The sequence below is a fragment of the Talpa europaea genome (genome assembly GCF_964194135.1).
Source record: "Talpa europaea genome assembly, chromosome: 6".
Taxonomy (NCBI): Eukaryota; Metazoa; Chordata; class Mammalia; order Eulipotyphla; family Talpidae; genus Talpa; species Talpa europaea.
This window is the reverse complement of record NC_140072.1, coordinates 25992758-26018858: the sequence shown is the minus strand read 5'-3', so window position 1 is coordinate 26018858 and position 26101 is coordinate 25992758. Positions and strand designations below refer to the sequence as shown.

General features: G+C 35.5%; 1 protein-coding gene across 1 annotated transcript; it reads right to left on the bottom strand.

Moving 5' to 3' along the window:
- Nucleotides 1-1787: 1787 nt before the first annotated feature.
- DYNC2LI1 (dynein cytoplasmic 2 light intermediate chain 1) lies at nt 1788-25822 on the bottom strand (the record flags this gene model as incomplete). The annotated part of the gene is made up of 13 exons (XM_084234779.1): nt 1788-1850; nt 5033-5125; nt 5513-5610; nt 7916-7986; nt 8576-8652; nt 11197-11274; nt 11911-11979; nt 12892-13078; nt 16030-16118; nt 17992-18061; nt 20955-20989; nt 23707-23824; nt 25665-25822. 13 exons carry the CDS (start codon nt 25820-25822, stop codon nt 1788-1790), a joined length of 1206 nt encoding a protein of 401 aa, XP_084090905.1.
- Between the last annotated feature and the right edge of the window lie 279 nt (nt 25823-26101).

Below are 26101 nucleotides of genomic sequence, written 5' to 3'. Positions count from 1 at the left end.
GAAATGAAACTGTCTTCAATGTTACCATAGTAACCCTGAGTGAGAATAGCTTAGGCAGTAAATGAACTTGTTCAGTTTCTGTGACCTAACTTGTAAAGAATGATAAATTATAGCATTTGAAATGGCTTACATTAGAGTAGGAAAGATCATTTCATTAAGGAAACCACAGTAAAATTCTATTTCTTACAAGAGTATTTAAAGATCTAGAGACACTGGTAAATTACCAGAATAGTATTGTCAATTTTTATAAAAGCTCTTTGACACTGATGATTATGGTGTAATAGTTACATAATGCCTTACAGATTATATATGTCACATCAGTTATAGACAATTCTGGAGACGATAATCTATTAAAGTAGTTCAACGAGAGTCCCAAAGGAACCTCTTTTGAAATCACAGATTTCAACTTACTAAAGATATGGGTGTACATTGTAAGTGGGAACATTTTCTACTATTCATATGCAGATGAATTTCATTCTAGCTCAGAAACATTTGGAAAATTGACATAGCACATGACTTCAAGCTATTAAATGTTAGTGATACCATTTTAGAAAAACACAAGTCTTTCAACATGTGCAGTTTGTATCTCAAATAAAAAATGGACAGTGACGTGTAAGAAAATCAAATTATGTGATAAAACTTCCTATTACTGTTGTAAAATAGGTTGTTTCTTCCCATCAAGTCACTGATGTTTCTTAGATCAAAGCACTCACAATTAGTTTAACGGAAACTCTTTCTCCACAACACTCAGGCAGGGGCCTGTCTGCTCCTGGGACTGAATATCAGTATCCTTGGGAAAATGGTAAAAACTCTGTTCTCAAGAGTGCTGGAACTACATGCACTGCAACTCATTTAGGAAGCCTTAATTTGTTATCCTCGCAGATGCTACCCATCAATCTTGGTGTTTTGGGGGTTAGTATTTATTTGAAGCTGGAAATGGAAGAACAAAGAGTAAATGACTATCCTGGTCAATGACTGCAATTAAACTTACTCCAAAATGAGTTTGACGAGGAGGAACTGAAATCTACAGGATTGAGAAGCCTGCTCCACTTTGAAAGTGATCTTGATTTACTACCAGCTCAACTGGTTGTTTATTGGCCTGTTTATTGATAGACTAACTTCTTTAGAATGTGCCCATTCTTCAAAAAAGTGATATTCAAAATAAGAACATCAAAAACACTGGAGTTGCTGATTAAAAATGCAGATTACTGAACCCCATTCCAAACCCAGACTCTGCCTCCTTGGGTGTGGGAGGGTTCGGGAATGTGCATTTTCAGTAAGTCTCTCCAGTGTTCCCGGTTAGAGCAAACTGATTTACGGTTACATTGATGACACCTGTGGAAATGGACCCCCATTCCCGTTTCCTACCACAAACAGCTGACAACTCCTTAGAGAAAGAATGTGTCTAAAATGAATGCTTAACTTAATACTTGAAATTTATTACTGAAATACTAATTAGTAATTACTAATTACTGATATTACTAAATGCTCTTGCTTTCATATTCCTGAAACTTATATAAATAAAAATTTATAAATGCTGAATTGAGTATATACTAAACATGTTAGTGATAGGTAGTAAAATATTTTAATTTTTTTTTTAAATTACATGTAGTTAAACATTTTTCTCCTTTTAAAAGATTTTAAAATATCCAGGGAGTTGCACTAATATATGAAATTCCACTTTTCCTTTTAGAAATCACACAAATTTTCTTATTACAATAGCTAATTAGTGAAAGTCTTACTTGTATTTAGGAAAGGGAAAATAAATATCGATAGTTGAATCAGGTTCAAGAATCAAGGTCAATTTGTTTCCAAGACTTGGAAGAGCTTCTTTTGTATTGCTCCAGCTCCTAAAACAAAAACATGTATTAATGAAAAAAAATTAACATTAAAAATTAAACTAGGCCCCTTAAAATTGTCTTAATATTATTTAGACATAACAATGTATCTTTTATAGCATTCTTAGTATTTCTTGACATTTATTTTGTAAATGACTATGTTTAGAATTTATTTTCTACAAATGTGGAATCTTTAACATTTCTGTATAATCTAAGCAGCACTTAGAGATGAATGAAAGTTTTAGACAAAATTATATACTATTTGTTTGCTATTTAAATCTTGTCACACCTGGTTGAAGTTAGCAAAGTACTAGTATTTAAAATGTGTATATCCTTTGACCCAGCTACAGAAATCTACCATATGGAATGACAGATAAGAGCACAAGGATATAAATAGGATATTCATTGTACTGCGTGTATTGGCATACAACCGGAAAGTATGCAGATAGCTCCCAGTAAGGACCGAATAAATAAACCAGCACTCATGTACATTCACACGTGGCTTCACAGCCAGCCAGCAAATATAGTGGTGGTCATTTGTGCCACGTGATAAAAGCAAAGAGGAAGAGAGATAGCAGGACATTTTCTAGTTTACATACTTCTATATCATTTGAAATTTTTGACAGTGAGTATATACTATCTTTACATGCATGAAATAAAGATAAATTTTATTGGGGTTGAAAATTCTGCATGAGAAAACTGGAGTGTCTCCTAGTTGCTTACATGTTGCTCAATGTCTAAAATAACTGTCCAAAGTACAAGATAAGTACAAAGTGGTTATTCTGCAAGATAGGGTAACTAGTGCCCTATGGCTAACATAATTGAAGTTTATAGTTGCTATGAAAAACAAAGTCTATTTTCATTTTCAAAAAATATTAAGATTTAAAGGTTACACATCGCTAAACTCTGTGTACAGCTTGATGTACTTTTTCTAAAGAAGTTAATTCATCAGTTACCTACCACTTGTGGTTTCAAAGATTGTTGACTCATAAACAGTAATCAGTTATCATAAACTCTGCCTTTAATTGAAAGTGTTAAATTATTTTTACCAATGAGAAAGGTGAGAAGATTGTTTTTAGATTCCTTGGATAGAATTTTTTCACTTAAATACATGAATCTGTGTATATGTGTGTGTGTAAATTATAGACCTAGGAATTACAAGTAAATTGATTTTTAAAAATCAGGGATTCAAAATATATTTGGTATATTTGGTTAGCCAAAAAGACTTTAAAATAATTATTAACTCAAAAGTTTCCCCCCCTTTTTTTTACTTTAACAATAAAAATATAGGATAGAGGTAAAAGGGTTTAACAAGTGCTTTCTTTACTCACATCCCCTTTATATCATGAATGCTTTAAAAGTAGAGGATTTAAAAAATAATAATTACTGAGGAATTATCTTCTGGTGCCCATGTGAAATCTGGCAAAAGAGAAAACTTCAAGTAATTAGATAGATTAATTAAGAAAGAGAGTTAATTAGGAAAGGCACTTAATCTGCAGGAGAGGTGAAAGGGGTCTGCAGGCCTATTCTCAGACCTGTGAGGATTGGTTTCACAGACTGTGAGGATCTCCACGAATCTGTGGGGACTGGGAGGGGGTCTGGACAGCTATCATATTATTACCAAGGACTTACAATAAGGCATCAGGGAATATTGTGGCTCGGCGCCTCCCTGCACTGGCAGGATTATTAAATAGCAGTGTGATTTCAATGCAGTTCTTCTGGAGCAGAGGGATGGACAGACATATCTTTTTTGCTTAATGATTCTACGCAAAAGGACTTTTTTGAAGGCTCAAGTGCTGGAGGAACTAAATGGAACCCACAGGTTAGAAGTGAGGGGCTGCAAGTCCATCTGAGGTCAGTGCGGTTCATCTATTAATACACCATAAATGAAACTGATTTAGAGGCAAAATTAAGACATAACTTTTCTACAGGTTAATAAAGACTTTTGGCCAAGAGAGGAGGGCAATTAGTGATCAGTGAGGTGTAAACATTGAATGAAGAATGACATAGGCAGTTATTGTGGGCTTGCTTTCCAGTTCTACTCAAAATTCCAATGGTTTTAGGGCAATCTGGAGAGATGGAGTTGAGTATAAAAATTCAAGATGCTCAGAAATACTGTGGTCCTTTAATGATATCTATATGTAGAAATGTAATGAAAGTGATCACAAGGAAATATAAACAGGCACTCTTATCAGAGATGTCAGGTAGCCTCTGACTCCTAGATAATTAACTCAGGAATGATTTCCAGCTAATCCCGTAGCCACACGGCACTGGTCATAAGGGTTACTTGAGGTCATCCCACTTGTCCTACAACATGCCTCTACTTTGCCATAGCTCTAAAACCCTTACATATTCATGCCATCTTTCAAAAGTCTTCTGGAATAAGTTTAAATGTTTTGCTTATTCTGGGGCCCCTGAGAGTGAAAGGCCAGCGTTTCCACAGATAGTTGTGTGCAGCGCCGGCGCGAGCACCCTGGGCCCACAACTCTACAAATCCAGGAGAAGCTGTTGGCGCCAACCGATGGCACTGACTACATATGAGCCAATTTAATAGGCTCAGAATCTGCCCAGGGAAGCATTTTAACAAACTAAAAGGAGAGCTGAGAGATACCTAAGTATCAGATTATGATGAATTTGCCAACTTTTACCTTCTTCCATCAGATGTGTGCACCACAACGGGGCATTCGGGAAGGCAGTCTCTACTTTTAACCACTTTCCTGAGAGATCCTGGGTGATGTCAGTTACATCTGTGTGCTTTCACACTGGAAAGCACTAAGGCACATTGAATAAAGAGGGCAAATTTCAAAGTCCTTATCTTTTTCTGGTACAAGAAAAGTGTAGGTATGTTTGATTGTCCTAATAAACAAAATCTTCTGCCTAATCCCACAAACATAAGAATATTCTGAATCTGTCTCCCCAGCAGCAAGGTAAGATTTGCTGCCCATCTTTAATACCAGTGACTGGAAAACCCAAAGAAGATATGTAGACATTAAGTCGTCGCTGGATGGCAGAGTAAGAGTTGTTTTTAAACAACTCTGAAGTATCAGAATTTTACTTTTTGTGTAGAGCAGAGATGTACTATTATTTAAATCACTTTAAGACTAAGAACGTAAATTAATAAATTGACAAAAGTTGAAATATTAGAGGTATTTTTATGGATATACTCAAGATAAAATACATGTGTAGGATAATACCTGATCCTTCTGAATTCTCATCTCATCAACTTCACTTTCAGCATACTGAGGGTCTCGTGCAGGGTCCTTGATATCTTTTAGTGTGTTGACACTCTGAAATGACAATTCTTCAAATCATTTCACGCCCAAACCTTCAGTGACTACCATCTGCCTAACAAACCATGGTCCCACTCCGCAGCCAGGCTCCTGAGCTTTCATCACCACCCTCGAGGGTCATTTCAAATCCCACCTTTGTTCCTCCCTCTCCTTCCAGATGCTTCCTCTCCCTGAGTTCTGTTTCAAAGTGAAGCAAGAACTGCGTCTTGTCCATCTTTTCACCCCTACAATGCCTTGCATACACTAGACTCGTAGCAAGTGTTAAATTGATTTTAAGGCATGAAAAATAACAACGAAGTATCATAGTAGACCCACTAGAACATATCCTAGTAACTGTTGAATAGTGCTGAAAATTCTTGCTCTAAAAGAATGAGAAATACATACTTTTGGTGGAAAGAGCTTTTCATATACTTTTTTCCACAACTCCATCGGGGTATGGGCATGCAGCTTCCCAATGTCATTATCAGGAACAGGCGGAGATCCTAAAATTGGAAGTTTTACTGCAAATGATTGCACTGATTAAAACATTATAAATTCTACCACTAAAATAGATGACACTCCTGCAAGTACAAATCTTAGATGACTCATTTCCCCTCTGCCAGCTGTCGCAATTCACACTCTAACCAGCAGCACCTGAGAGCATCTGTTTCTCCACACATGCACAAGCACAGGAGAATACCAAACTTTTATGTTTTTGTTGGGCAGCAATTTAGGTGTGGGGGAAAGACAGCTGCAATTTATTATTAGTCTGTGTCCTCTTCCTCTGGTACAAGAGCCTGCCCTACTTTATAGAGAGGATGTTCATGTATTGCCTATATACTTTAGTTTGAATAATTAAATTAATTAGAAAAACTTGAAAATTTGCTGCCATTTCTTTGCAATTTTCAGTGTATAATCTGAGATTTCTCAATTTATCTACTGTAGCATCTACACTGTTCACTAAAACTTTCACTGTTGAATTTTCAGAGGTCTCTTACCACTCTCATGAGAAATATATTAATACAATTTACCAATCTTATTCAACATTCTTAAAGTTTTTATTTGTAATCATTTGTCTATGTGTATGCATTAAGTTCTGTACAATTTTATAACCTTGTGTGTTCGTATACTCACCACCACAGTCAAGGTATTAAACAGCTCCATTTCCAGAAGGATCCCTTGGGTTGTCCTTTCTGAGCCCTCACTCCAACTCTGATAACTGTTAATCATCCCTCCATTTCAAAATTTTTTCATTCCAAAAATTTTATATAGCAGAGTCATACCGCAGGTGACTTTTTCTGGTGGTTCTTTTTTTTTTTTCACTATAGTTCCCAGAGATTCAAGTTTCTGTGTGTCTCAATAGTTTGTTTATTGCTGAGTAGTGTTCCATGGTATAAATGTACATTTCTTTTATATAAATGCCCAATAGTGCAATTTCTAGGTCAGATGCATATATATATATATATATATATATATGTATATGCAGCTACATATATATACTAGTTGTTTTATAAGAAACTATCAAACTGTTTTCAGGGGTGGTTGTACCATTTGATATTCCTATCAGTGATGTTTGAGTGATCAGTTTCTCTACATTTGTCAGCACTTGTCACTATTTTTTATTTGGCTATTCTGATAAGTGTATGTTGCTATTTCATTGTGGCTTCAGCTTGCATTTTGCTAATGATTAATGATCTTAAACACCTTTTCATGTGCTTGTCATTTTTGTATCCTCTTCAATGAAAGATCAGCTCATGTCTTTTGCCTTTTTTTAATTGGATTTTTTTACAGTGAAATTCTCTATATATTCTAGGTATTAATTGTTAGATATATGTTGAAAATACTTTCTCCCAGCCTGTAAAAATATCTTTTTATCTGTTTTACATGGACTTTTAAGAGTGAAAGTTTTCCATTGTACTGAAATCCAAACTCCATGATTTTTATTCATGAATTTTTACTTCCAGTTACTCGAATGGGCAAAAAGAGTTCCATCAGCATTATCTATTAGTATTATCTATTAATAATTCTCACTGCTATAGAAATTAAGTTGGTACTATTGATAATTATAAAAATCAGTCTCTATGATCACTCAGTAACTACCTTTATTCCTTTCATTCCAATTCACTACAAAGATTATTCATGTAAAGTCAGCCTTAGTTTGTGAAAGTAATGGATAACGGGAAAGAAAAAAAGAAACTACTGTCCCTTACTGTTAAAACCAAAGCATGCTAACACCAGAGTAGAAAAGGTGCTAGGTTCAAAGAACTTCACAATGAAATTAGCTTCTGTGGGAACATAGGGGCTTGCCAACATAAACTCTTAATTTTTTTTCACTTCATGAGCCTAGGGCTATTAGATGAGGCAAGTGATTTTTTTAATGAAAAATTAATCAGTACAAGTGTGTTCTTTTGGTTTATTCCTCCCCTTGAATCTCATTTTTTTTTATCATTATCCATAAAAATAGCTTTAAATTTCCTGACCATTCTATGCTTTTGGTTTCTTCTAAATCCAAAGAGCTAAAATTTAAAAGTACTTGGAAATCAGTGAGAGAAAGGAAATACATGAAATTGTTTTAGTAGAACAGAGGTCAGAAATCAGTCTCTTATGTGACAACACCCCTTCCTTCATAAAGATGTCAACACAATGCATGTTGCATCAATACTGTGTGGAAAAATAAATACCTAAGAATGAACAACAATGATAGTGAAACCAGAAATGGTGGTATGTTGGTGATGAAGTGAACATGGAGTAGGATAAAATCAATAAGCAATTAAAAAAAGATTGAACAATCTAAATAAGTTCACCAACCTATTTGACTTAAAGAATCCAATCCTGCTGTGATAAACAGTGGTTTATTCTGATCCACACATATTGATTTGCTATATGGGTAAGAAGAAAAAGAATCCAATTTAGTTTAGTAATTGAATATCCAGCCACACCTTTACTGTAAATACAAGAGCCAACTTTTTATATGTAGTCACTGATAAGACTATTGCCACAAATGAATATCAATTCCATTGATTTAAAAAATTAAAGTTTAGCAATTTTAAAGATTTTAGAAGAAAAAATATGACAGACCCAAATTGCCTTACATCAAAACCAAGAAAAATAGCAAAATGAAGAAAAATACATACTGAAATTATCAATTCCATTTCCAATCAATATAAGAATATGGTCATAGAGAGAAAGCTACTAGAATGAGGGAAAAGAAATAAAATAAGCCAAGGAAAGCATGTCATTATTTTTTTCTAGTTGCAAACAAAATATATAAAATTTTAGTGGTAAAATCTGAGAACTATTTAGACACTATAAGAAGAGATAATTTGAAATTATTTTTCTAAGAACAGTTATCTGAGGCACTTTCCTGGTCAAGAAACAAAACACTGGTAAGAACAATAATCAGTGAGATAATACTAGCAAAATAATAATAATAAAATAAACAGATATAAAAATATATCTTCACAATACCCTCTGTCAATGCCAAATGCCAACTGGTTGATAACGCCACGTATTTTTAGTAATTGCGCTTCTGATTTACTGGTAAACTAAAACAAAAACAGAAGAATAAATTATATGGTCTGTTTTTTAGTTAGAAACAGGTAAATAAATATGGGCTTGAACAAGTACAGATTACTGAGACAATTATTATTTATTTGTCTAAGAAACATTCTGTTTGAGTAAACTAAACAAAACTGGATAAAGTAAGAAATTGCAATACATTTGTCTTAATTCACTCTTTAAACTTTGCAAGTGCGTGATATTAAAGGCACTTGTGTTAGAATCATTTCAGCTTCTTCCATGAATGGATCATAATCATTGCCAAAATGCAATCTTTTGGTTAGAAAGTAAATAATGATAAATAACTTCCATCTGAGAGTGCATTACCACCTTCACTGCAGTCAATGTGGGAGCTGCAGACAAGTCTAAGGAGACTGACTAAAATGATTAATTTCTCTTCTGAACTTCTGCCTTTGAAGGCTGCAAAATAACCTAATGAATGTCCTCATTGTGGTATATACCTAGGTGACCATAACCAGAATACCCCAGAGAATGAAATGTGTATGGGTGCTATTAATCATTAAGCCAAGACATCAGGTAAAAACTAGGATATATGGTTACCCTAAAAATCTTTTAAGGTTAATTTTATTTTTGGAAATACCCAAAGTTACTCAGCCAAATCAGAATGTCTAAGATATATGAAAGTGAACCAAAATAAAAATGTAATTATAAGATAAAGAGAACAATTTTCAATATAAGATTCATCTGGATTAAGAAAAGTCCCCCAGGGAAAGTATTCAAAGGACAATTATGTGAATATGTAAGATTTGGTATATTAAAAAAATTGGAACTATTTTAGTGCTTCTACTGAGATAATTTTTAAAATATGGAAATCTTTAATTGAACTGAAGAAACCCCTGTTATTATTATTTTTATATTCCACATATGGAAAGGTAAAAACTTTATCACAATGTATTTCATAGGACTGCAGGAAATTGGAGGACCTTAGAAGTTTTCTAACTCAAACACCCTTCCCCTCAATCTGCCACATTAATCACCATGAAAACATCCTCCACAAATAGCTGCAGAGCTTCTGCTTGAATAAACTCTTGGCCTGGGAACTCATTATCTTCCAAAGCAAGTCATTCCAATTTCAGGTAATGGTTGTACTACAAAGTTCTTTCTTATTTTGAGCTAAATTATTTCCTATTGATTTCTTGTACTTGACTCTAAGAGAGCAAAGGACACATTTAATTCCTTTCCAAGATGGTCCAGAAGGGCTGCACTAACCCCAAATTCTGATCCATCAGGCTTTTTAAAAATTGAGATGAAGCCCTTCTCAAATCCTTTCCCTACTGCCAGATCTTATGGAGTCATCTGGGCCATGTTGAATCTCAGGCCTATTGGGTGGCCTGGGCTGGTCTGACTTCATCTAAATTTTACCCCTAAGACTAGATTGGGTCCTGATAGATCATCAAATATCCTCTGTTCCTACAGACGGTTAGAGATTTCCCTCAGCTAATTAACCAGAACTAAATGTGGAGCCTTAACTAATGGTAAAAATAAGAAATTACAAACTCCAGGCGTGGTCTTTACTTCCAAACCCTAGATGAGTGCTTCACTTTAAATTTCCCATAACTTCAAAATAGTAAAGAAGAATATTTTCCATAGTAGTCTGTCAACATAATATGTACGCAGATACAGTTCAATCATAAAAGGTGTTGGTTTTTAAGTGTATAATTAGATTTACTTGAAGTGTTCTGAAAATCAGAAAAGCTTAAAATACAGATTGTGTTTATTACTTTTACTCATTCTAGCCAGGAAGGGCAGGGGCTAGACCATGTTGTTTCTAGGTTCCTCTGAGCACTTTGATGTAGGGGGTAAAAGAGAATATTAAATAATTATTCCAATGGAAAAAATTATTTTTAATAATAATGATTTTATATTTTATTTCATTAAAGACTATCTCACAAAATTTAGTCCTACTGTGGAAGATAACGATGGTGGTAATTACAATAACCAACATTTATGGAGCATACTTTGTTTCAGATCCTGTACTATGCATTCCACATGTCCTCTCTCCTTTAATTCTCACAACAACCCTCTGAAGAAGGTACTGTTTTTGTCCATTTTACTGGGAGGAAAATGAAGCTTAAGTAAGATTAAGTGACTTGTCCAAGATCACATCTGCAAATGGTTGCCCTGATATTTGAACCCAGGCAGCAGGACTTTGGGAGCATGTTCTTAACTTCTAGGACAAACAGCATTTTTTTTTTTTTTGAGTTTAAAAAAGAATACATCATTAAAGTCTTTTCTCACTTTTTTAAAGAGAAAACAGATTCTAATTCTTATGGAGACTAAAAATAAATAAATAATTTATCTTTTTAAGGTTGACTAGAATAGAAGCCATAGAGAACTTGGACTGCAAAGATTAGTTCTATCAAACACTCTGTAACAAGATATGGACTCTGGGAAAGGAAAAGAGGGGATGATGTGCATTAGTGAAAGCACTAGTATTCACAACTGTGCATCAAGCTGCTAATCTTTCCAAATTTGTCCATTCAAGCTCAAAGAATAGGAAGTGTACAAACCATTAATGATGCTCCATAATAATGTGCAACAAAGCGAAGTGTCTTGCATATTACCTTTCTCTTCTCAGAATCAAAATCCTGTAAAAAATGTTATTAAAAAGAATAGACAAGTTGAGAGAGCTAAATATCTTTTAGCAGGAAGATGTAAATTATTAAATACAGAAATAGATTTCCTTTTATTTTTCCCTAGGATCACACCCTAAGGAGTAGGATTCTATTACCTTGATATTTGTTTCTTTAGAGAACTGAACAATAGCTGCAGCCTTTTGGAGCTCCAGTTATCAGATCTTTCCTTGTTTAAACACTTAGAGATATTTAAATCAAATTTAGATACAAGCATACATTTTAGAGTGTGGATTACCCTAAGGAGTCTCTGACAAGTGAAGATAAGAAGAAACCAATTTTCTACTTTCTTCAATTTAAAAGTTGGGAAGTAAGACCTATTCCCCCAGTGACTGGGTTAAAGATTTAGTTTCTAAATCTACTTTATCCACATTGTACTGTCTATCCCCATTCCATTGTCTTTATTGTCCTTTATCTATATTTTCTTCCTCCAACTATATCCTCTCTTCCAAAATCTTAAAGATGTGTGACTCCTTGACTTACCCCCCACTCCTTGAGTCATTTTTCTTATTTCATTATTACATTTGTTCTCCTCCCATAAAGCACACACATGCATGTACAACAAATTTAACTGTAAGTGGAAGAACATACCTGGAAAACATCATATTTACTGCCAATTATAACCAGAGGTATTGGAAATGGGTCAATTAATTCACGATCCTGTAATCAAACAGATTTCACTGATTAATTATAATTTACTGTTTAATACTATGTATTAGACAATTTCTATTGACTCACCCAAATAGATGTTGACTTTGCTTGACGTAGAGATTGTTCCGATATTTAACTTTCATTTATTAAACTATATTTCTTGAGTATGAAATTAGGACGGTCAATTCCCTAAACTGTTTGATGTCCTTTCTCATGTTCTCCTTTTATAAATATATGTTAATTTTTCATTTTTCTTTACTTTTTTTTTTACTAGTCTGTATTAACTGTTGCAATAGCATTTATGCTTCAGTAATGGGAAACATAAATTTTCAGTTTTATTCTATTACTTATATAAAACACAGTCATAGAAACTCTTGAGCAATATAAAATACTGCTCTCCGTTTTCTAGAAAATTATATTCATTATTTTATTTAAGGAACTTGTGTTATATCACTGCAACTTTACAATTTGATTAGTTGTCAGATAATCAAAAGATACTATGTGACAAACACTAAATGAATATATGTTATGATATGGATTATTAGAAGTCTACTCCTTGCTCAAATTTGTAGCTTCATTTAGTCTTTTTCAGGTGACTTTTGTACAGTCTGGTTTTTTTTTAATCTTCATTTTACAGAGATTATAAAATCAATATCAAACTACTACTTTAGAATTCTATTCTTTTGACTGGTGCAATATGCCATAACAATCACAGCAGATGTCTAACAAAAAGACCTAAGTCTTTTTCCTTGTTTTGCTCTTACTGAGGTTTTATTAAATTGCTATAATTTTCCAGTGAACAGGTTCATCTACATCAAATGAATTTCAAGTCATGCATAAAAATCTAAAGAAGTCGCTTGTGATGTTACTGTAACTATGTACAGGGCTACAGATTCCAGGAAGTTCTCAGCAGCAACTCACTGGGTGATCCTTCTGCATATTACTCCATATCTTCTGTCTCATCTCAGAAGCTGCTTTGGGATTTGTCTTTCCCAGTTTCATTATCACTTTATCCACATGACTTTTTGTGTTTTGTAACAGATTTTCCATGGTGGGCCAAAGGTCATTTGGTTTTGAAAGATCCAAAACAAGAATAATAGAAAATGTCCTAAAGAAATAAAAACATCTTTCAAAACAGACTCAAAATAATTACCATTTTAAAACCATACTATGTGAAATATATTACCTAAGAATACCAGTACAGCTTACGACAAAAAGTATATCAATTTTCTAAGACATGAAAAAGAAAAAAAACAACAAAATTACAGCTCCATGTATTCCAGGCTTTTCTGTAGGGATGTTTAAGTGCCTCAGCCAATGGTGGCACTGAAGTCTTGGCTCAAATTAATATAGAACAATCCAATTTGAATAATCTGTAAGCAATTGCAGATTAATAAGCCATGTTTAAATTTAATTTTACTGTCTGCCTCAAAGAAGGGTAGCCAAAAAAAAAAATATCAACAATCATGTAAAGAAGGACACAGATTCATTAATGGGCCGTGCTGGGGGAACTACCTAGCTTATTTAATTTCACAATTACCTTCTCTAGAAGATAATACAATGTACACGTTACAGACTGGAAGGTTTATATAACGAGGTTTATATATAAGTTGTAGAGCTGGTCTTCAAAGTCACACTACTTGTCTTTCTGCTATAACTTGCTGCTTCTCTGAAAGCAAACCACACTTAGCACTGCCATCACCACAGACATGAGTGCTTATGTTCATTTGCACCAAACATAAGTCTAAACTCAGCAAAAGCAAAACAAATAAACCAATTAAAAATGGGCAAAGGACTCATACAGATATTTCTTCAAAGAAGATATACTAATGACCAATAAACATATGCAAAGATGCCCAACATTACTTAAGCACTAGGAAATGCAATCAAAACCATAATGAAATACCACTTCATACCCATTAGGAAAGCTATCACTACAAAAAGAACAAAATAAAACAGATTCCCAGAAAATAACTGTTGGTTAGGATATAGAGAAATTGGACCCTGGTGGGAATGTAAAATATAGCAGCTACTATGGAAAACAGTATAAAATTACTTGCCATTAAATTGTCTTGCCAATTATATGTGTGTGATAAATCATATGTAACATACAATTTATCATTTTTGCCAAATGAAAAATAACTTTAAGTAAAGGAGAAATGGCTTATTCAACTTTTTTCCAAGACTAAAATACGTGTTTGCATGCTTTGGAAATACTTGTGTTACTTTTACCTTTATAGTAAATGTAGCTGAAAACAAAAACAAAAACAAACTTCTTAAAAATAGGGAACTGAACCATAGGAAATACTTTCTTACAACTTACCTAAAATCTATGGAAATGTTCAGTGCATCTACAATTATTTTATGAACAGTCATTTAAAAAATAAATAGTATTTCATCTTTTTGCCAATATTATTTTCTCAAGTTGTTGGGTTTTATCTAACAGAAGGAAATTATGTGTCAGATCAATTCTAGTCACTCTGAGATTTGCCACTACATTAGGAGTGAAATGTTTTGCATAAATTCTTTAACTACTCAGCAGCCTACTTTGGATCCAGGCCTATGACCACTCTTCCCTCTGACCACCAACCCCCTGACCTCTTCTCTCTCCAAACAGGGGGCCCAGCTGCTCTGGAGTTCCAGAGAAAGAAGACCAAGGCCTCCCAAAATGAGGGACTAAAGAAGCTGCAATGTGTACCAGAAAGCAGAATTTCCATAAACTCATCAGGCCCAAACCCTCTTGGGTCTAGAGAAGGGGAATGAAGTCATGCAAGAAGGTGATGTAACAAGTCAAGCCAGAACTGGAGCCAGCTCACAACCCAGGTTAGAGCTGCTCCCTGCCTTTTCAACTTGTTTCATTTTTGTGTCCCTTCAACTCCTCCCTACCCTCACCCTCTCTTCTCAACCACACCACCAGGAACCACCCTAATTCTCTGACATGTCTTTCTTAAAGGAGGGCAAATGAAAAACTACAAGGCGTTAAAATTCCTTATTTCTCAAAAATGTCATGGGCAACATCATTAAAAATGAAAAGGCAAGATCTAAATGTTTCCATTAAATATCCCAAATCTGTACAAAGTATATTTACAAACACTGAAGACACTGAAAGAAATAATGTAGCATGTTAACAGTGCCTATTATTTATGGGCATACTCTCTATCTCTCACTATTTTTTTCAAGTTTTCTATATGAGTATACATGTCTTTTGTAATAAGTAAAAGTAAATTATATTTTTTAAAAGAAAAAATACCACTGGATAGATAAGCTAACATTACTTGTATGTAGTTAGATCCCATACTTTAAAGATTTTAATAGCCAAAATGTAACAATTGTCAAGTCCTCTCCCTTTGGCCTAGACAACAGCCCTGTTTTTTTTTTAAACTCTGACAAGAATAAAATATTTCAGATTTAAAAGGTTTTGTTTTCCTTGGCTAAGATGAATTCCTAGGAACACTGAGAAATGTCACAATTTTCCACGTCTGATTTGGCCAACATGTGGCAGTCATTGTCAGGAAAATACCACCCAAAAGTTTTCCCCAACATTCTCTTCTTTTAAGGCCAGCAAATAGAAACTTTCTCCTTCCTTGAATTCACAGATTTCCCTTGGGTGAAACATCAGCAGTATAACTAGCTTTAAATTCAAAGGTGGACTTACACTGAGTTGAAAAAAATCTCAGGGCTGAATTAGCACATACTTGTATGGCTACTGGAAAGAATGAAGCCTTTTCAAATTTATTTCTGCCAAGTGACTACTTGCCCAAGTGTTATTTGACACACACACACACATACATATTTTTGTTTGTTGGTTTATTTTGCTTGTTTCCAGACTTTTACAATACATTACTAGCTGGAATGCTGACTCTTCTGCACAGGTTACACCTTGACTCTTTAAAAATCTCTTTGAAAGCATTATGGTAGAATGTAGAAAAGAAGGGAATATTAAGCTTTAGCAACCTAAAACTGTTCCCCAAATTCTGATTCATAAAGGCTACTCATCTTCATCCTGTGGACACTACTGGGTACTTAGTAAGAACTATTTCTGGAGCTGGCTGCACTTACCGTAAGGTGTCACTTGTGATTGGTATGCTGATTAAGTCCAACAAAGAGGTTCCACCACCTAGTTCCCAAAAGTGAGCAATATCTTTTGGCTGAAAAAGCAAGTGTTTTTCATAGTAAAATTTTTACTTTTTAAAAACTTGTTATACTTCATTAGTATAAGTAAAAACTATGAATGTAGTCTGCGATCAACCCTTTCTTAGCAGGCAAAACTTTGTCCTATCTCTATCTTATTCCTCAGAATGTAGCAAAACATCTATTCTAAAGAACAAAATTGAAACATTAAGAATAATATATGTTTACATAAATGCCCCAATTCCAGTAATACCTTCATGGAAATCATAAACAATATCCCAATTCTATAAATATCACATGTAGCAGACACTCAAATTTGAAACAAAATTAACCAGTTGAACACATTTGGTCTGATCTTTTATAAAACAGTTATAATTCTAGATAGAAATAACAGACTTGAGTAGGAAAACATCCTGATTAGAAAGGAAGAGCTCACAAACTATATTAAATATACAGATAAGGTGTGAGGAAAAGGGACTGATGGTAGATTGGGCTGCAGACCAGGATTCGCTGAGTAGAATTATAAGGAAAGGATTGGTTCCTGACACCCCTCGGGAATCTGACAGACTAGCACTGGCCATTAAAGGGATAGGTGGGGAACAAGACTAAACGATGGCTTCTGTTTTCAGCATTGTCAGATATTGAAAGGGCTGGGCAGCAAAGTGTCTTGGAAGTAAGACCATCTCTTCCATGGCAACCTTCCTAGACTGCTAGCTAATGGCATTTCTACTTGTAAAATTAAGGAAAATATATGTGAAATAGAAACTTACGAGTTTTTATGTTATCTGTTATCATGAACTTGAAAGAGAGAGCTGGTCACCAAAGCAAGTTTTAGATGAATATATGGCATTTTTTGATAAATTATCATCTCATAATCACTAAAATTGTTATTTGCTATTAATATTTGATTCAGTAATGTTAGTGGGGGGAATAATTTTTCATTGCACAATACTTCTTGATTCACAATTTGATGATGTTTTTAGAGCATGCACAAAAGTTAAACTTATAAAAGTTGTCTCAAAGTCTCCAATGGAAAGGTAATTCCATTTCTAGGCCTACAAATCATTTCAAATTTCACATGCATAACAAAAATAAAGTTCTCCTGCATCTCAATATGTTGTTTATTCTTTTCTTTAAACTTCATTGTTATATCAATCAACATTCATTGGTAAATCTAGGAATCAGCAACAGGCAGTTTTTAACTCTATATCTTGTCTGAGCAAACATTTGGACTAGATCAATCTCTGAAAATTTGCCTGTGTTATGGAAAAGTATGAATTTCTATTCTAGATTGTTCTTACATACACATAACTTTATTTAAGAACTCACCTCTCTTCTGTGTGAAAACTTCATTTTTATTCCCCTAACATACATTATGATTCTCCCCTCTATCCTGAATAAATTCTAGCTTTCTTCTGAAGAGACATTAAAATGGGATTATAACCAATTAGGGCTATAACTTTAAGATGTGTAAAATGCTAACAGCTAATAATTAAGATTTTAAGCAGTATATTTTCATAAATATTCTACAGATAAAACTCATATTTAGCAGATTCTGGGGAAGAAAGAAGATAACTCACAATGTTATTCTCATTTGACAGAAAAAAACTCTTATTAACACAATTAATATAAAATATGTCAAAAAGTATACAATGAAATTACAAAAGAATCATATTCTGGCATTTAAGACATAAAAATGAGAAGGCTAACATATTTTCACCATTTGGGTTGGCTTCACATGTGCTGAGTTGCATTTGAGTTAAAAAGTACATAGTTACGAAGTATACAACTGGATGTTTGTTGATTGTAGATAAGATGGAAAATGTAATTAAGTCAGCATCGCTACTCCTCCATGTAGGGCAAAGCAATAGCACTTAAAACAACACTCACTATGTTATGCCCTTTTGCTCTTCTTCCATACGTATATTCCAAAGCTAAGGTTGGTTTTGGTGGCTCATCCCTGTACAATAAAGACAGACAGTATTATATCATGATTGGTGTTATTTCTTATGGTGTTATCTTAACCTGATTCATTTCCTCTTAAAAGCACCGGAAAGGTACTTTTGCAATAGCATTGGGGTGAAAATGACTGAAATTTATCTAAAAAATAAATCTTCAAAAACTGTATTAATGGATTTAAGTGGCAGCTGCAGAGGTGAATAATGTCACTTGAATGTAGTGGTAGCACCTAGAGACACTTGTGGGGTGAGCAGAGAATGTGTTGGGGCTGCCCATGTCGACACGCACGCAAGGGCACAAGTTCTCTACATGCAGGTCATGTGGGAAGCGCTGACATCAGGTTTATGCCCAGCTTTAATGTGGGGATCTGGGAAACAAAGGATTACCAATTTAATGGTGAGATCAGTGGAAGATTTCAATACAATTCTCTGTCTTAATTGCTCCTCAACCTTTATCTCATGAGAGCTGCAGATTACAACAAATCCTAAAATCAACAACTGATTTGAAGAAACATGAAAATGACTTGATAAATTGTTTACACTACAATTTATGTTGCTTGGCAAGCAATTTTATATTTATCTGTCTATTTATTTTAACTATTTCTTGCATGGAAAGAAACTTTACCATCTTGACCCTTTTTAAGGCTACAGTTCAATAATATTGAGTGTATCCATACTGTTGTACAACCAAATTCTAGGACTTTCTCATCTGGCAAAACTGAAATTCTGTAGACATTAATCAACAATCCCCCAATTCTCTCCTCCACCCTACTTCCTATTTTATGGGTCTGACTTTCCCAGATACCTTCTGTAAGTGAAATCAATTTTTGGCTTTTTGTGACTGACTTTTTTCATTTAGCATAATATCCTCAAAGTTCGTCTATATTGTAGTCTGTGTCAATATTTCCTTCCTTTTTAAGGCTGAATAATATTGTTATATATCTATTTTTAATTTGGAGAACAAAAATTTTTCTTAATTTGTGATTTACATATTTACTAAATATTGTATATATCATCCCTACATATAACATTTTTTGATACATATATAGAACAGGTTATTTCCCTGAAAGACAGAATTTTCTTTAATGAAACAAAATTCTGTTTTTAAGATAAAATTTATAGGCTCTGATATTTAATCTATAATTTTGAGATTTGTCCTTTTTCTAAGTAGACTATCAAGATGCTAAATTAATAGTTTAATCTCAGTGTAGTATTTAATGCTAAGCTGATGCTGTGTTAGATGACTTGCTTGTAGTAGGAAACACATATGGTCTAAACAGCCATGATATATGGGGATGGAAAGACGATGCAGGTTTCACTGTGGATGGTTCTGCTAAGGAACAATTTTGTTGGAATTACACGATTCCTTTTACTTGTATGCTTTAATAATATTTTTCAAATGAAGGGCATTTCTTTATTTCTTTCTTTCTTTATTTTTTTTAAATAGAGGCATGTTTTATTTATTTATTTATTTGTATGTTTGTTTTGTTTATACATGCACTGGGTACAGTCAGAAGCGCAGGAGGGTGAGAGAATTCACCAGAGCCAGAGCGGGGAGCAGAGCAGGCAGAAAGACCGAAGCACACTGCTGAGGGGAGCAGCGGGCGGCAGGAGAGGTCTGCGCGCCATGTGGGACCCTCCTCAGGTGGCCGGGGAGCAGCCGGGGATCGAACCGGCGCCGCAGAGGTCGCCGGCAGCTTCGCAACCCAGCGCTCAACCGCTGCGCCACCGGGGAGGCCCTGAAGGGCATTTCTTTAATGTAAACTTATGATTAAACTGGCAGTTTTTTTGATGGTTTTGGAGATGTTATAAGAAAGAGCCATAGGAAGGAACAGAGAAATCCCTCCAAAACTGGTTGAACACTGTCCTTATTAACAGCTTGCAAAATCTACCAGCCATAAGCCTAAAACATCCTGATTGCATGCTTCCATGGTACAAAAGGCTAAAAAGTGTATTAAAAAATGGTAAATGGGGCGTCCCTGGTGGCACAAGGGGTTGGGACCGCAACCTGTGGGGCTGTCCGCAGCCACTGCAGCGCGAGTTCGATCCCTGGCTGGGGAGCCACCCATGTGGCGCAGCAGACCTCTCCTGTCTTGCCTGCTGCTCCCCTCAGCGGTGTATTTCAGTTGATCAGCCTGTTCTGTTCCCCACTCTGTCTCTGGTGAATCTTCTCATCCCCCACACCTCTGGCTTATACCCCATAAATAAATAAATCTTTTCAAAAAAATGGTAAATGTGGGCCTCCCTGGTGGCGCAGTGGTTGAGCGCTGGGTTGCGAAGCTGCCTGCAACCTCTGCAGCGCCAGTTTGATCCCCGGCTACCGGATGAGGGTTTCACATGGTGCACAGACCTCTCCTGCCGCCCGCTGCTCCCCTCAGCAGTGTACCTCATCAGTCTGCCTGCTCTTCTCTCCCCTCTGATTCTGGTGAATTCTCTCACCTTCCAATGCTTCTGACTGTACCCAGTGCTTGTATAAACAAATAAATAAATCTTTTTTTAAAAAAAAGGTAAATGTGCAGCTTGAAGACCAACATTTGTCTTAAAAAATGTATCCATGAGCCATTTAAAGGTTATAATTAATGTTCAAATAATCATGGAGTAGGTAGAATAAAGGTAATTTAAATGCGAGTAGCATAGCCCCCCAAAAGGGTATTATTATAGGTTGGTTAGTTATATTAATTTCCCCCCAAACAGGAAAGTTCAGTATTAATCCTGTATACATATTTTGCTTTATCTTTAAAGGAGATTTTAAAGGCATTCTAAGAATTTAGTAAAAAATAAATTATTTTGTTTCAATCTCAATATTGTTCTCCACCCTATATCTTTTAGATTCTAACTTGCACTATACAACTAGAATAAGCAAAAATGTAGTCTAAAGGTTAACATAACACTTACCTGTCAAGGCACCTTAGAATAATAGTAGTCTTTCCCTAGAAATTCAGAAAGAAAGAATACTGTGTTAATGTCATCCATATGTAAAATTTTATTATTGTTAATAATTATGGCTCAAAATAGCTTTTTAATGACTTGAATGATAAATTACCTGGAAACCAGACACTAGAAACTTTCAAAATTATTCCTAAGTTTGATAAGTGGAAAAAGTTAACTGTCAACTTTCCATCAGAGTGTAACTACACTGCTATTATTATAATTATAAAGTCCCACAGATGACAAATACTAGCAAATCATACCTCATTTTAGTGGTCAACTTGGCAGCTGTCTGAAATTTTCTCTCTACTCATCAATGCTAATTACTGGTTAAGTGATGATTAATGTCTTCTAAAATGTTTTAATTCCAATTGTTGAAGCGGAAATAAAGAAAAAAGATAACATACAAATAAAGAACATATTGCAAATATGTTCAAAGTAAGCAATCCAGATACGGAGTTACAGTGTTTCCTTCCTTCCTTCCTTCCTTCCTTCCTTCCTTCCTTCCTTCCTTCCTCCCTTCCTCCCTTCCTCCCTTCCTCCCTTCCTCCCTTCCTCCCTCCCTCCCTCCCTCCCTCCCTCCCTCCCTCCCTCCCTTCCTTCCTTCCTTTTTGGAGGGGGGTGTTGTTTTATTTCTATAAGCATGTTCTTAGTCTAAGTCTTTTCTAAAAATCAGGCATCTAAGGTCCCACCTCTGCCACTAATCATGAAACCTCACATCTTAAACAGTGACTGATTCAGTGGTTTGAATCATTGTTTTTATAGAAAAATTTCTATTTTTTAAAATAATCTCTTATGAGGTACCAGATTAAAAAAGGAGCAGCAGGGAAGTTCTACTGGATGAACCCTTTAGAAAACAGGGAAAGTCATTTGGAAAACCCTAGATGGCCAAAATCACAGAATATTTTATTATATGTGTGTGTGCTTTTTTAACCAAAGATTCTATAATTTTTGACCAAAAAAAGATGATCATAAATAAATTAATTCAGATTATATCTGGGATATGACCAAATTGCAGGACTTTTTGGGTAATGAGTTATATAAATAAATAATTAGAATAGTATCAATATATATTATTGAAGAAACATATTGATAGGTGTTATATTAATATGAAAAACTAGAAATAACCTAAATGTCCCCAAGTAGGAGATTGCCTAAATCAACATCCTAAATCAACATCCATATAACATAAACATGCAGCTATTAGAAATGATGAGGACTAAACTTACTGAGATGGTAAGACATCGTCATAGATCAGCATGACCCTGTTTTCAATTTACAAATATCTTTTCCTGCTTCTTTGAGATACACACTCATACATACATATATATAGATACAGAGAGAAAAACACACAAATAAATGCAGAGACATCACTTTGTTAATAGTGAATGTTTCTAGGTAATAAATTTGCAGGCAATATTTTCATTCACTGAACATGTATTGCAGGTACATTTGAAAAGTTTTAAATAAATGAGGACTACAGTAACTAAAAATTAATGATTGTATAACACCATATAAATATGTTAGTGTATATAATATCCCCCAATGAAGGGTGGCTGGTTGTCTGAAGAGGTGCTTCTGGACACAGTCAGAGACAAAGGGATGCTCAGGCTACCTGGGCACTGATGGTGCCTGATAAAGATATGGCTTCCTCAATGCAGAGTTTAGCTCCAGAAGTTTCCTATTTGTCAACAGGCCCTGACATGGAAGCACGAAGCATAGAAACAGAAATAATAATTTGAGGCCCAAGCAGAAATGAGTTATGATGCTACATCAATTTCAGGATCATGGCAAACAGATACCCATGATGTATACAGGGTTCACTGAAAGAAACATCAAAGCTGAAACAGAAAGACTGGGAAAAACAAGGAGGATGCCATTAACTGTTTGAAGAGCAATTTTTAAATATTTGAAGGTTTAACAAACAGCAGAGGTATTCCTATACTTTCACCAATCACAGTGTGGCCCGAGATGAGCATTAGAATGAAATAGGTTGAGGTTTTCCAGTAACTAGGATTTTCTAGCAACCAAAATTCAAACAGGTTTCCCTGTGAAATAGAATGCCCCTTTGCTGGCCAATTGTATAGAGCTGGACTATAAAATCACTTTTTGCTGTTAACTTTTCGGGAGGTGCTAAAACCCTGGGAAAATTCAATTTGCCATGCACTGATGCACAATCACACACAATTCTGCATGCATTTCTAGGGAGTTTACTGATCCCAAGTTTACTGATTCCATGGAGCCCAGGGCGAGAATCCCTCTTGTATAAGACTAGAGAATCTCTAAGTTTCCTTCAGTTTCTGTGACTCTAGTTTAAGATAAGTGAAAGTCAGGTGTATTTCATGGTTCATGTTTTCATTACCTATATGCTTGTCTCAATTGTATAGATGATCTATAAATATGACCATCAGATTAGCATTTATGGTTCCCTCTGGAAAATTGGGAAAGATGGTTCCTTTGGGCAGTCTCATGAGAAACAAGAGCCCCTTCCCCTGTGGCCCATGTCAAGGCATATCATTTGATAAGAACCTTAGCTGGATGTTAGTCCCCAATCACCCGTGAGCAGGGATAACTCCAGTGTAATCAGCAGGGTGGAGAGTGGTCATCCGATTAAGGAGTCGAAGTATCTACATTTTTATCAAAATCTTAAAATAAAATTTGCATCTTGTTGCTAAATTATCACAATACTTGGGGAGAAAATTAAAGGGAAATGCATTACCCCATTTTTACTGCCAATGAAGAAAACAGATTTTTCTCCAGTTTCAGCTCCATCACCTTCACTTCCATTACTTCCCCGTTTTTCCACTTCAGCTTTTGCAATTTCCCAGAGAGTTTCACTAAATGAAAGGCAGAAAAACAAAATTCAGAGAAACAAAAAGAACCTATTCAAATATTTATTTCAAGTTTAGACAATTTTTATTTTCATTAAATTTATAAAACAAATCAACATTATTTTCTGGGGAACAATAAGCTGATAAAACATCTGAGACTAAGTCATTTTCTTTGTGCTGACCACCAAGGAAAGCTGAAAATGAAAAGCAGAGGCTTTACAACCAAGATTTGAGGCTGTCTTATTTTGGGGTTTTCAGGCAAGACAGACTGAAACTGTGTGTTAGTCTCTCAGATACACATGAATGTACAATGACTTTTGGAATTGTGCAACTTGAAAAACACCAATGCCTAGGGAAGTGGGGTAACCAGTGTATCCAATAATTTTGGTCCATGAAGTTTTTTTTTAATTATATATATATTTTACATATTAAATATGCAGGGAAAAATCACTTAGTAAAGTCACATTTGAAAATCATCCTTTTGTTCAACTCTGCACATCTATATAATTTTACACAAATAAGATTATATCATTTAAAAAATTAAAGTCTTAATGAAAAAAATGGAGTATGAACTAAAAAAACAAGGGTAAATCTAATGTATACTAAGCCCGAGTCTGCTACTTTCTACGTGTGCCAACTTGAGCACATTAACCTGTGCGGATGCTTCATTCTCTTGTTAATTCAACAAACATATATTGAGTCCCTAATATATGCAAGCTTCTTATAGTGTCTAGATTCTCCTCTGTTCCGTCATTCCTAAGATGATAAAAAAGAATACTGACCTTATAAGATTATCATGATTGAGAAGATATGATAATTTATTTAGTTTTGGGTTGGCCCATATACAACTAAAATTATTGTGTGCTAGTTATTACTCAAGAGCCAAGGATCAAGGGGCTATAGAAGACCAAAGTATGTATTCCTAAATGTTGCACTAAAATTTGTATATTTATTTCACAGCAGAGCCCCCTGGAACTCAGTCCGGGCCTGTTGGCTGTTTATTCGCACACTATTCAAAAAATGATGGCCTGCTTTCCAAATTCCCAACAGAGAAGAGAAAATCATGTGGAAACCAGTCATGCCACTTGTAGAAATTTGTAACTACTAACCCTAAGTTTATAATTGTAACCATTTACAGCCATGGGAGGAAGCTCACAACTTTTTACATGAAGGTTTGTAAACTCAACAGAGCACATCGCCGTTCCACAGGCGAGATTTGGCCTGTTCTGTGATAGAGTCTAGGTTCCCTTTCTCCCTGACGTCCTTATGACTTGTTCAGGTAAGATTTAGGTATGATCTTGAGAACAAGTAATTAGAACTGACATAAAATCTAAGGGCTGAGATGTATAAGGATTATCAAAAGATCCTGCTCTCCCTGCCCCCAACACGTTTCTCTGTGCCTTAGCAAGTTTCTCTTTCTTTATTGCTGTCGTGAACCCCCACACCAGGAGGGGAGGTGATTGAGGAGGTGGCTTTGTGGTCCAGTTTGGCTGCCTGAAGCCCTGCTCCTAGAACATTCCCTGCCTGCAAGAAACTTTTATTGAATAAGTGCAAAGTTAGAGTTGAATGATCTTTCAAAATCTCTCACTTTTCTCCATGGGGAACTTTTCTACACGCTTGCGGCAGAATCCACATGCACAGGGGTAGTTTCTACGCACTCCTGGCCATCCACACAGGGGGTGCAAGCAGGAGACCCACAATTTTTTTCCATCAGCAGGTTCTGCGTGGGGCACTCCCCAAGTTTACCCAGAGGCCTCTCCCTCCCCGGTCCCTTCCCGGCTGGAGTGGAAAGACAGGAGGCTATCTAGGGGAGCGTAAGTGAGGCGCAAGCAGGGTGAGGGGATACCTGGGCATCCTGGCTCGGCTGACCCAACGTCTCGGGCTGGACGTCGGGCCGGGCCTAGAATTACTCAGACCCGGAGAGCCGCTCTGGGCCTGGGACCGCTGGTTCCTTGGTTGCCATGGGAGCGACGCCGCACGCAGGTTGGTGCAGAAGAGGGGCATCATGGGAAATGTAGTTCACATGTGAGACATGAGGCAATGCGTTGATACCGTGATAACAGCTCTGGGCTAGTAGTGTTCTTCTGCTTAAAGAAATGTTTTACCGAGTACAGACTATATGACAGGGATCTCTGCTCTCTCTGTTCAGTTTTTTTCTCTCCCCAATAGCAATGATTTGGGAATGGAGGATGAAACTACTTCCTGAGCTGTTTTCTACTGCGTTACTAGAGGCAGACTATTGGTGATTTTATTTTACAGTCTTCTACTTCTTTAGTTGTTTCA